The sequence below is a fragment of the Liolophura sinensis genome, chromosome 6, assembly GCF_032854445.1.
Source record: "Liolophura sinensis isolate JHLJ2023 chromosome 6, CUHK_Ljap_v2, whole genome shotgun sequence".
NCBI classification, from domain to species: domain Eukaryota; kingdom Metazoa; phylum Mollusca; class Polyplacophora; order Chitonida; family Chitonidae; genus Liolophura; species Liolophura sinensis.
In genome coordinates this window covers 17,437,402-17,451,327 of record NC_088300.1, presented here as the reverse complement: position 1 = coordinate 17,451,327, position 13,926 = coordinate 17,437,402, and the positions used below count along the sequence as shown (strand labels likewise).

Here is a 13,926-nt window from a genome sequence, read left to right as displayed (position 1 = left end):
AGTACATTATGTAGTTACATTATGCAGGTGATATTTACATTTACATATACATATATCTTCTAACAGCGAGAAATATCAAATATTACATACATACGGTTTTGGGATTTATTTCGCATGGTCCAGTACACAGCATGTATATGCACAATTTACAACTATATAAAATGCAATATATATTTTTTTTACTTCAAAGTAAAATACAATCACCGACATGCGTGCATTTATGATAGGACAGACATACTTAATTGGCTAAACACCTGGGACTTCTTCGTATGTCGGCACTACATCCATACGTAATCCATACCGCCACACAAAGCAGAGATATGTTGATACATGCAGATGTGAACACACACCCAGGTCTTGTTTTTGACACAGTGGGGCTATTAATGTTAACTGCGCAATAGGCTATGTACGCAGTTCGGGTATACAAACCACAATTTTGTGGAGAGAGAGAGAGAGAGAGAGAGAGAGAGAGAGAGAGAGAGAGAGAGAGCACTCATTGAATAAGTTTGCATTAACTACATGTAATTACGCCTGGAAGGTATGATTGTCATTTCATATGTTCTCTATATAGACGGAATTTCAACATGTTGACTCCAGATTAAGAAGAATCGTATGACCACTGTATATGACAACACGAGAAATTTCTCTACGTGTTTAAGTGCATTTATTGGACATAAAGATTACTAATCATTATACCCTGGAATTATTATAAGATTCCAAATATCATTTGTATGTCACATTTCATGCAGCATGGTCCTCTTGTGAAAAAAAGAGTGTTAGCTACAAATTTGCCTGAATCGTGCATATATTATGAAAAAAGAAAAATTCCCACCATTTTCTTCGTTATTGTTTCGTATTATTTATGTCATTTTCCTGTATCTTTATATAGAAAAAGCCTTGCTATGCGTTATATACAATGCTGTAATGATTGAAGTGAGTGTAAGAACTTACCATCTCTCAGTGGTGTTTATACTGCCTAGAATGCGTATTTACCTTTGCTCCATATATGTTTTTGGATCGTGTTTATGTTAATGTACAAGGTAAACACTATAGTCACGCGCGGCACTGATAACAACAATGGCTTTTACAATTTGTTTTCTATCAGGACAGTTACATGTTTGTGACAAGTGGACGTATCATAAACACACACTCGCTGGACTATGTTATATAAATAGACATTGACCATGACCACGGCAGGTTATACGACAAGCCTAACTATAGAATCTGGAAAACATTCCTTGAAACCAAGGATACGTAAACATCCTTCTGCATGGCAATCAAACTGTGATTATTCCTGAAATATTAAACCCGCGTGATTCGTCTACCGGAAGCGCGTGGATAACAACAGTGGGTGGGAATTGGACACCTTGTGTGTCACGAGAAGGTAATAGGGTGTCCTGGTTATAAATGTAGACTTTACGACATTAAACAACGGACGTGTGCGGTGCATGGAAAATTTCCCTGAGTCTGGAGATACTGACACATTCACAGAAAATAGTACACCTTGCGCATTGATGATTTGCCGCAGTCTGAAGATAGTGACACATTCACAGAAAATAGTACACCTTGCGCATTGATGATTTATCTCAGTCTGAAGATAAAGACGCAATCACAGAAAATAGTACACCTTGCGCATTGATGATTTACCTCAGTCTGAAGATACTGACACATTCACAGAAAATAGTACACCTTGTGCATTGAGGGTTTTCCTCAGTCTGAAGATACTGACAGATTCACAGAAAATAGTATACCTTGTGCATTGGTGATTTACCTCAGTCTGAAGATACTGACGCAATCACAGAAAATAGTACACCTTGCGCATTAAGGATTTACCTCAGTCTGAAAATACTTTCACATTTACAGAAAATAGTACACCTTGTGCACTGAGGGTTTTCCTCAGTCTGAAGATACTGACAGATTCACAGAAAATAGTATACCTTGTGCATTGGTGATTTACCTCAGTCTGAAGATACTGACACATTCACAGAAAATAGTACACCTTGTGCATTAAGGATTTACCTCAGTGTGAAAATATTGACACATTCACAGAAAATAGTATACCTTGTCCATTGGTGATTTACCTCAGTGTGAAAATACTGACACATTCACAGAAAATAGTACACCTTGCGCATTGATGATTTATCTCAGTCTGAAGATACAGACGCAATCACAGAAAATAGTACACCTTGCGCATTAAGGATTTACCTCAGTCTGAAGATACTGACACATTCACAGAAAATAGTACACCTTGTGCATTAAGGATTTACCTCAGTCTGAAAATATTGACACATTCACAGAAAATAGTACACCTTGCGCATTGATGATTTATCTCAGTCTGAAGATAAAGACGCGATCACAGAAAATAGTACACCTTGCGCATTAAGGATTTACCTCAGTCTGAAAATACTGACACATTCACAGAAAATAGTACACCTTGTGCACTGAGGGTTTTCCTCAGTCTGAAGATACTGACACATTCACAGAAAATAGTACACCTTGCGCATTAAGGATTTACCTCAGTCTGAAAATACTGACACATTCACAGAAAATAGTACACCTTGTGCACTGAGGGTTTTCCTCAGTCTGAAGATACTAACACATTCACAGAAAATAGTACACCTTGTGCATTGATGATTTATCTCAGTCTGAAGATAAAGACGCAATCACAGAAAATAGTACACCTTGCGCATTGATGATTTACCTCAGTCTGTAGATACTGACAGATTCACAGAAAATAGTACACCTTGTGCATTGATGATTTACCTCAGTCTGAAGATACTGACGCAATCACAGAAAATAGTACACCTTGTGCACTGAGGGTTTTCCTCAGTCTGAAGATACTGACAGATTCACAGAAAATAGTACACCTTGCGCATTGATGATTTACCTCAGTCTGAAGATACTGACGCAATCACAGAAAATAGTACACCTTGCGCATTAAGGATTTACCTCAGTGTGAAAATACTGACACATTCACAGAAAATAGTACACCTTGTGCACTGAGGGTTTTCCTCAGTCTGTGGATATTGACGCATTCACAGAAAAAAGTACACCTTGTGCACTGAGGGTTTTCCTCAGTCTGAAGATACTGACAGATTCACAGAAAATAGTATACCTTGTGCATTGATGATTTACCTCAGTCTGTAGATACTGACGCAATCACAGAAAAAAAGTATACCTTGTCCATTGGTGATTTACCTCAGTGTGAAGATACTGACACATTCCCAGAAAATAGTACACCTATATCACCATTATATATACCACTACACAACACCATTATATGTACCACTACATAATGCCTGTATCACCATGATATGTACCACTACACAATGCCTATATCACCATCATATACCACCAATATATGTATCACTATATACCACTATTTATTTACTGCTACTCGATGCCCATGCCACCATATGCACCGCTGCTCAATACCTATGCCCCCATAGCTACTCCGCCTCACCGCATTACATATGAAACAGAAAAGCCAGTGATTCCAGTGTTTTGCGGCACATAAATTTACTCGCATGTGGGGACGTAAAATGATAACATTAGCGATAAATTGTTGTATGACTGAATTTGAATTATATACGATACCATTTCCATTGAGAAATGAAAGTGAATGGAATGTCGATGCTAAGCGCATGAAATGACATTGGAATAAAGAATGCTATAGTTATCTGTGAGCACACATAACAGTTGATGTTTACACATTCCTTACATACTGCATGTCCACCTAGCATACAGCTATACACACATATGCTATGCATTCCGGGACGAACAAATGAGCGACGAATGGGACTAGAGGGTTAATGCGTATGGACATACATGTACGGTACATAGTTTGTTATTTGGGGTGTGGGGTGTGACTTTGATGACGGATGTAAAGCTAAATGTTAATTTACAAAATTGAACGACTGACGGATTTTTGTAGATTTGACTATATGCATAGGCTGCTAACTGTATGATAGTTATTTATACAGATTTAACGGCTTTTCATCGCAACGGCAGACACATATTTTAAGTTTTATACATTTATGCACCTGTAACATTCCTAGCTCCTTTCCGGAATCATTCATTAGCTGTTGACTTCTTCGCTTCAAATTTTTAGATTTTCTTAGTTCCTTGTTGGTTTATATTTGTGATTACTGACCTTGAACGCCTGTTATTTGTGATGATTTGCATACGAATGTCTGTTATGACGTTTCCATTTGAATGCTATTTAGGTGATCCGATGATGTTTTGGAAAACCTTTCATCTTATCATCTCATCATCTTAACGTATATTACTGTTTTTGTTGTCAGTTAGTCGATGTGACCCACATTACAGCCACAGAGTGCATAAACACTCTAATTTCGCTTATGGAGACTGTTAAATCTTGTCACAAGTACTCATCCTATTTTGTCATATTACGTATGCACACTCCAGAGTAGAACATAAGTACTGGCTCATATTCCAACGATCGAGGTCTTGACAAAGATCGTTACATCTTTTGCCGGACCGCCAATGCCAATTTACGTCATGGAATTAAGCTTCTTTTAAAAGTGAAGTCATTATTGTGAAATTGTGATACTAATTGTTCTATGCAAGTCACTTGTCCCGCATGATTTGATCATTCGCGTATATAACTAAGGGAAGGGCCAAATCTGCGATTTATACCTTGAGAGAAAAGTTTGGGTCAACTGACTCAAATATCTAAGTTATACAAACTGAACTTATTCAACTCACAAAACTGAGTCATGTGACCAAGTAAATCAGCCCAGTCATGAAACTCATCTGGATATATTGTTGACTCACTTGGTTCGTCGGAAAAGTCACAGGAGTCTTTCGTGGCTGACCTGATCTGGGCATATGATACAATTTTCTGAGTTGAATTATAGCTCAACTGTATGTAACTCAAAATTGTGTATTTTTTAGTTAGTTGACGAAAAACTTTTCTCTTAGTGTATACTGGAACAAATCTCTGCAAGGCCGTTGGGACATATGAAACTGCCATATCTTATGACCAGAGTTATATGGTGTACACAGTAACTAGAGTGAACACTTCTCAACAATGCCGCCATTTCAAATGGTACTGTTTTATATTACCAAAGCTATATTATATATACAATAGAAGAACAACTACAATGAAATGCTGCCAAGGACAGTATCTACTAGGCACAGGATGATGAGTGTCACGTCTGCAGTTTTAATGTTTCCCGAACTTATGGTGTATGTAAACAGTTCAGGTTATAGGTCTGCTCACAGGTGTCAAGCTACGTGCTCTTCAGCTTAGTTATTCCTTTCCAGTCTGACAGGTTGTTGTCAAACGCACGTTATTGAGAGAAAGAACTGGATGGGCCGAGTGTGTTTGTCTTATCACTACTACTAATGTCTGTACAATATATACTGTGTGATCATAACATTATACACCGAAAATCTATATAACAGCTCTTCAAGTTACAGTTTACTTTTGAAACTCTTCATACCCGTAAAAGCTGTAATCTACTGATGAAATTCATTCAACCTTTATGGAATGGACGACAAGGGAAAGCTACCATACCTGTCAAAATCATAGTCTAATTAAATGGTAAAACTCATTCCGCTTGCTTAAATTATTGTCTTAACGCCAAGCGAGGAATTGATAACTTCCTCTTTTTTAAGGTTTGGTAGGAATCGACCCAGGATTGACCATGGATCGACCATGGATCTCCCGCACACGAAGCGGACGCTCTACTAACTGTGCTATCGGAACCAGTCCGGTAAAAATAATGAAACTGATTCAAATTATATCACATAGGGTAATAATTATACCATATGGTAAAAGTGATCAAAGTTATTCAAGTTATAGCATACGGTAAAAGTGATCAAATTTATTTAAGTTATAACATACATGTATGGTAAATGCAATCAAAGTCATTCAAGTTATAACATACGGTAAAAGTGATTAAACTTGTTCAACTTTTAGTCTATGGTTAACATCACTGCACTATTTCAAGTGATTGAGAGTCAATCCACTTAATCTGGCAGCATGGACTCGCACTGCCACACAGAAGACAGTATATGTGCACACGCATAAGTGACTCCTCGTCGTCATCGTATGTTTGCATACGTAGTCGTTTTAAGTACGACTTAAAATCCAAAGCATACATTCATGCATACATTCCACTTAATCAAGTTAACGCATACACTGAAAGTCATGGCCATTGTCTACGTTTGGAAAACCATTCATCTATCTAAAATATGAAATAACCCAACAAGGCTGGTTAAGTAATTGGGACTCTTTATAGCAATCTTACTGAAGTTTGGCTGGACGTTGCGTAATATAACAGTACTGAGTTCATGATGCAGCTAAACTGAGCCTCGTGAGCACAAGGTGTGACGTCATACCGAAGTTACTCGGCCTATTATACATGAGAGTATTTCGGACTTTGGTCGTGGTGTTCCGCGACGGTCATAGATCACGGCTTAATCTTGACTCAGTATCAGCTTTACAGAGATATGTTTACAAACCTAGTCCCATGGAGGTCACTCACTTCAGTTTAACTCCTTGTACGTATGAATCCGTATGTAAGCTTGAGGTCATGCTGGCCTGGCTGTACATGCCAGCAGATTTAAAATAAAGCCACAGCAATTAAGTTGCATTCCTGTTGAAATGTACATAATGTAATATGAGTTTAAGTAATAATTATGTGTGCTAAAAGTAAATGTGATCTGAACAGGCGTTTCTAAACTTATTTCTAGAACCTTCCCCTGCAGTAAAAAAAACAAAACAGAAAAAAAAAAAACAACCAAACAAAAAAACAGGTCAACCCAAGCTTCGTGGCCACAGATGTAAAGAATACATAAATATGAATGAGAATAAAACCGTCATGGTTATTCTATATATGGGTATAAAGGGCGTGGCTATGATCATCACTTCGGGACGGCTAACTTTACAATAATCACTGCTAAGAGAGCGTATTTCAATACACACAGCTCCAGATGATTATAGCTGTGTCGGGTTATATTAATTTGCATTATGTTTAAGACGATATTATGGTTGTTTACCTTGGTAAACAACAAAACCAGAAATAAGAGCATACGTCAATCGATCGGTGACGTCAACACTAGAGGCCATATGTAGCGACCACGTGACCCAGCTATTCCGGAACGGTGAGGTAATGTTTCTAAATATAGACCATTACGCTATAACCGGCCGATGACTCAGACTGTATATTATAAGCCCGTAGAGGTATTTTCCCTCCACAAGTTACAAACCAGTGAGTCATCGCAACTTGGAGCAGGAGATTCTCCGGAAGCCAGCGACTTCTGGCCACACTTCTACTACGATTTTCTTCCCGAGAACTAAATATTATAACTGGCAAGCACAGTTTTTCTTTGTGGTCAGCGATGTACAACAGAAATCCCTCGGACAGTACCTCAGAGGACTCACAATCTCAGGCCGGGATAGCCAGCGAGTCTAAATACGTCGCCGATATCTTGTCGTCCATGGCAAACGGGGAGCCAGCGGCTCCTACGGTAAGTTAGACTGTCTAATGTGTATTTGTGAGGGAGAGTTATTAAAGTGGAATGGAGTTTTACATGTTGTGAAGGGCTGTGGGAATTTCTCCTATCCAAAGCGTTGAGCTCCATGACCAAACAATGGAGGTTATGGCTTGACCTAGCCATGGGAGGCTCTAGAGTATGGTTCAGTCGGTGTGTCCCTGGTTCAGTTCTGTATATTCACTGACGAAACTTTCATCTGACACCCCACCCTCACCCCCCAGCCCACTGTTTCATTAGGTTGTCTAATGACACATTTTAATTAAGATAAAAAACAATTCATAAATCAAGCTGGAACTGACGCCTTTCGACTGAATTGGGGGAGGGTATGGAGGGGTGGAGGTGTCGGTTGACCCGCTTTGACACAAGATCAGCGCAAACCATGTTATATGGAATGTGCTAGCGTACGGGCGCAATGCAGGTATACAAGTGCAATAAAGGTGATATGATTGTGTCTGGATAGATACCCTCTGATAAATCAATCAGTCAGTCAATCAGTCGATGAGGCTGAGAATATTCCTAGGTATGTATTTGCCTTTCAATTGATCCCGAGTTCACATGACGTAATCAATCACTTTTGCGAATCTGTTGGTATAAGCTCACATTTCGGTGAAAAATCCGTTTCACGTCAGAAAATTGATTTGGCCCACTACACTTTCTTGTAGGAAGTTTAAATTTGGCGACAGTTAAGTTCAGCCCCTATCACGTCACATCCCTGTCATACTACCACGGCTCTCAAGACAGCAAGACCCGGTCGCATTCCCCGGCACTGTGCGGGCATCAACTACCCTTTTAGCACTGCCATACGTCTTTAATAAAAGGTCGAATTTAAAATTTGCCTTTCGATCATTTCACTGCATTGGACTTTTGGGCTGCTGAAGTGTTTCACCCTCTCTGTGTATGTCTGGTGCATAGTTTTTGTCGTCCCGGTTCGCAAATTGATTTTCCTGCCGATAAGTTTTTCTTGACTTTGAACTTGAACGACTGTATGTCTGCCCATGACAATTCCTCAGGTAACCCTAAATCGAACCCATGGAAACTCAAATAACATTCTCCGTGTCAAAATTTCACCCCTTGTCGAGGAACAGCAACTTTTTGTCCATTCAACATTTCATTCAAATATAGTTGTGTTTGGTGTTCAATTATTTATTGTTACCCTTTACGTGCTAGACAGCCTTTCTTAGGGCCTGTCGATGCCGATGCTTGCAACGTGACCCTAGTCCAAACGTATCGATCCGCCTGGAAAAACGCTGCTGTCTCCATCTCCCGTGTGAGAGAGACCGTGGCCGACGCGGGATCTCTCCTCAACTTATACGACCCCTCGTGTTCTCTACCCCAAGAGATCGAGAAATAGAAATTGGCCTGTTAAACACATACATGTAAATCAGCTGTATGCTGGCCAACCAGTCACCGGAGCGGAAACACACTGTGCTTCGCAGAGAAAAAAAAAACAGTGTCAGTAGGCCAGTGTTATATAGTATGAGTAATAGGTGGTGGTTGAGCCATTCACAGTGTGTCAGTTGACAGCACCGCACTGCAGACCGTTACTTTCTCTGAAGTTTAGCAATCACCCCCTGCGGACAGTTATATTGCACCTTCCACTCCCCGCGGACTTACCTGGTGCCTTACTGTGGATATACTTGTCCTCAACTTAGTCAGTGAGCTGCTGTCCCCCGAGGCTACGTGGCATTACCCGTAACCATGCTTCAGTACCACATGCCTGATTACATGAACATGCATTATTTCCATCCACAGTACACCTTACCGGCGTACGCCAGTGGAGTGACCACAGGAACCACGCCCACACTCACACCTACCACGCTGGCTAACATCGAACAGACGTTCATCGAGCTCCAGTCCGTGCCCGTGAACTCCGGGGGACATGACCCTCTCACCCAGAGCGGCTTCGTCCCGCCCATCGTGGATCCGATCTCGGGCTCGGACCAGACCCCAGGTGGCACACCGGACCACTATGACTACAGTGATAGTGACCAAGAGTGGATGGGTCCAGCCACTAAGACCTCTCGACAGGGCTCAGGCAAGGCTGTTGTTACCGGTACCTCTTATCCCTCAGCCAGGGGAAGGAAATCCCGGCGTCTGGATGATGATCTCGAGTTCTCCTCAAACGTAAGACACCATCTGTTCTTGTAGAATATCGTATGTGGTGGCCATCATTTAAATCGTAAATTATAGATAAACAGAATCAAACTTTTGTAAGAGAATATCTGAAATTGGAGGATGGGTAATAGAATGCAGCCAAAGTTGAAGAACTTAACTGCTTAAATCAAGATTTCACTAAGTCGTGGCTTTCTTTAAGCTTAACTTCCGATTTGTGTGATAAGTGTACACAGGCTTAAGCAGGAGTCGCCTTCTTATCAAAAGAACGCGTAGTAATGAAAAGACGCATAGCAAAATTCCCCTTTTATAAGATGAAATAAAATAATATCAAATCTAGCAAGAAAATATCTATTTGGAAAATGTAGCAAAACACATCATAGCGAAATGGCTTTACATATGGATTTATTTTTATTTCGCTTTGGGAACATACTGTAAATATTTACTGTTGTGGCATACATTAAGCTTAACGTCTATCTATGGATAAGCGGTAATTTCTATGTTCTTGAATATGAAGAGACAATTATAGTGATGAGAGTTTTACGAAACGTTTAGTGGGTGATAATCCCATCCGACATACCGAAATGTTCGAAGTATAATGATGAGAGGCTCGCATATAGTTACGAAATGAGGTTACACTTTCGCAGTACTTCTGTCAATAAACTGCTCTAATATTACGTCTCACATATATATAGTGTTTATAATCCCTGTAACTCACATGCCCGTGTGTCTTCGGTTGGGGGTCGGGAAATCCCGGTGTGTCGACAGCTTCGCCCCTGAGCGAAATCACCTGAATCCCACGGCCTCAGCTCGACCACTCTAATTAGACCTCGGACAATGAACCTCTTATAGCGATACGCTGAAGCTTTGTGCTGAAATATATACCCTCGGGGTATTCTGCTTGTAAAATTACTGCGGAAACTCAACGGAAAGGCTTTTAATACATGAAGGTGGTTGATAAATGCTAGTTCCTGGTCTGAGCGACACAAGCGGAAAACCGTCACTGAAAGCTGTGGGCAGGGGGAGTTCTTAAAGCGCGGACAACTACGACAGCCAGTCATTCACTGTTATACACTGGTGGCGCTCCCCTGTTTTCCACGATCTACCCGCTGTCCGATCCTCTAAATTTTTTCACCTGTGAAGTATACTGTATTGAGACGGGACACTCATTTAGCAAGTTATTGGCTGAGTCGTGGTGTCTGGTTCATCAGGATGAACTCCGCGGGCTACCCCATGGCTTGGTCTCACGAGACTGAACACTACCAGGCCCCACAGGACTTGAGTTACCGGGCGAACAACAGTCATCACTTTCCCTACCACCCACAGCAAACCCCTCATCCATTTTACATGCCGGAGGTCTACCCTCGAATCCGATTGAATACATCGCGACATGTGAGTTACAGACAGCTTGTAGGTTGTACGATATATACAGGGTTAATATTGTGAGCTGTTACCGACAGATGTTTACTACACAGGCTGTTATTGTTGGAAATACTATGTTAGTTTGTTCAAGTTTCACTGTTAATGTTTTACTATGTTTATACATATATGTTCGTGTTCATATTTGCAATTAATGTATTTCTTTGTTTTTGTGTACCACAGGCTTCTCCCGAAGAAATCGAGAGGAGGAGAGTTCGGCGAGAGAGGAACAAAGTGGCTGCCGCCAAATGCCGCCAGAGGAGAGTAGATCATACAAACCGATTGATAACGGTAAGCACCTATCCTGCTTGGTTATTACGTTTTATCAGAATGTGCCAAGGCCTAATGACTAATTTGACCTGTTTATCTCCCACGCACGCCTAAACCATCTCACCATTGTTCACACCCACTGCTCCTATCTGATTTCAACAACAACAATGTTTGTTGTGCTCATGGCTTTGCGTCACTCTGAACCCTGAATTCTCTTTATCCTTTTAGGAGACGGACAAACTTGAAGACGAAAGATCTTCATTGGAATCTGAGATACAAACTCTTCAGAAGCAAAAGGATCAGCTAGAGTTCATTCTCCAGGCTCACAAGCCGTTATGTAAGGCCGATGGTATCATGGAAAAATCCCGAATAAAGCCAGAGTTCCATTCTGCTTGTGGGGCGGAAACTGACCATAGCAGCAACGGTGCAGCCGCATTTCCAAACGGCATCACCACCATCAAACAGGAATTACCTGATTACGTGGATGAGTACGGTAGTCAGTGTGGGATGAAGCCTGACCATCACTCTCTCCACCCCTGTTCCCGACCCAGCACTCTGCCTCTCCAGGCCAAACCAGCGCCAGCCAGATCTCTAGCCCAGGTCACACTGTCATCTGCTACAGGAATCTCCATCACCACGCCATCTAGCGGATTCTTTAGCTTTGATGGGTTTGACGGGCACAGTGGTTTGACGCCTATCGGGGGTCCATCTTGCGCTAGTCAGATCCATAGGAACTCGGCAGACAATAGCCCTGACGGCGTCACTTCACCAACTCTCATCTCATTGTGATACTGATGCTGCTGCGGAGGAGGCATTTTATATTTCAAACTTTTGAGACAATTTAAAAAAAACATTGTTCATCTGAACATGGCTGTTTTGTAATTTTGTTCATGTGACGATGGAAAAACTGCTGAATCATGCAGTATCCCCAGCAGTATCTGGTTATGGTCATGCAGCAAAGAAAAAAAGACTAAGTGGACTTTTTATTGTCTGATAATGCCAGTAGCCGATGCAGAGCCATTAGAAAGCATCGCGGTGTTTAAAATGTTAGATTTTGTTTCTCAGTATTTTGTGAAGACAGTCGGGCTTTGTTGCTCTTTGGTTATGGATCTAGAAAGTCCCGTGCCGGTCACGTGGTCGAGATTCAGAAGTTATGAATATGTTTCAATAGTTTATATATTTTATATTTGGGCATATGTGCTGTACAAATGCTTTTTTGTTTGTTAACTTCTACAAATATAATTTTCTGCTCCACTTTTCTGTTATTAAAGTTTCGATATTTGTTAAAAGTTAGTGGTCAAAGGTAATTATTTTGTGTCGTTTTTTTAGTGCTGAATTTGGAAAAGCTTGTTTTGCTCAAAAGCAATTGTTTACTCTTGTATTTATAATTTCGAGGCGTGTTCTAAGCGGATTTGAGCAAGTCTATGGCCCTGTAGGTTCAAATTTAGCCGTCAAATCTTGTCTTCTCTCGTCTTTATGATGGAATGTGGGATATGGCGTAGTTTCAGCACGATTGTTTCGACCAGCACCGTGTTAGTGACGGTCTTCCATACCGAGGAAACCTCCCGCGCTCACGTTTTGTACATTTGGCAGAGAAGGCTCGGTTTTATGAGAATAATTGCACTAGCAAACAATGGAGTGTGTTGGGAATGCCAGTAAGCTCTGGTGGTTCCAAACACAGCGATGTGAAGCCTGCCGATACAGCTTGTTCCCATGTGACGAGAATCCTCTCTCTTTCTAAGCCCGGATTCGGCCTCTAAAGCCACTAGCAGAGATACTGTTTGATTTCAACCGGTTAATAACGCCGCGGAGTTTTCCAAGTTCTGATAAGCCTTAAGACCGAGATCTTATTGAGATATTTACATAGTGTGTCTACTATGCAAAGAACCAAGTCAGCTATATGCTATCCTCAGTGTTAAATATCCATCAACTTATGCATATGATCTTTACCATTTTTTTGTACCAAGGCTGTTTGAATGTAATTTTGATGATACTATTTCTGGGTATTTTTGACGAGTTGGTTGCCTGAACGTGCCATAACCGCTCGTATATACGTGCGTTGAGCCGGTGACGTCTATCTATGTATACATTCACTATGTCTCCAACGGTACACCGAAGACGGCAGTTTTTTTAAACTTTACATTTTGGATCTACATATTACAGATGCCAGGTGCTACGAAATATTTATATTGTATTTATATATAAGTCTTCCCTTTACGTCGTACGTACTACATTTGGCTGGAATGGTATGTCTTATGAGATTGTCATGCTCGCTGAAACAGTTTGTTTTTATATACATGTAATTGTGGGCTTATAGACAGTAGACTAAGGTACTTTCGTGTGCTAACTGGCTGTATATATGATGGCGACAAACTGTTATTGCTGCGTCGTGCTATTAAAGGCTGCATGTCAATCTGCGTTCCTGTTCATGCAAATCTGTGTTCTGCAAAATGCATTCTAAATATTGATCATTAAGATCATTAAGTGTATATTTCGCTATCAAAATCCATTTCACGTTTGTCACGTCATTTCCATAGTCGTACACATTTCGTGTGTATATGCATGGTAATATATAAGTAATAAAACATTTGAAACTTA

At 40.7% G+C, this 13,926-nt stretch overlaps 1 protein-coding gene across 1 annotated transcript; it reads left to right on the top strand.

Annotated features, from left to right (window-relative positions):
• The first annotated feature begins 7,217 nt into the window (after positions 1-7,217).
• On the top strand, positions 7,218-13,926 carry LOC135466572 (protein FosB-like). The gene is made up of 4 exons (XM_064744125.1): positions 7,218-7,500; positions 9,280-9,651; positions 11,242-11,349; positions 11,557-13,926. The coding sequence occupies exons 1-4, from the start codon at positions 7,372-7,374 to the stop codon at positions 12,115-12,117; spliced, it is 1,170 nt and encodes a 389-aa protein (XP_064600195.1). The 5' UTR covers positions 7,218-7,371; the 3' UTR covers positions 12,118-13,926.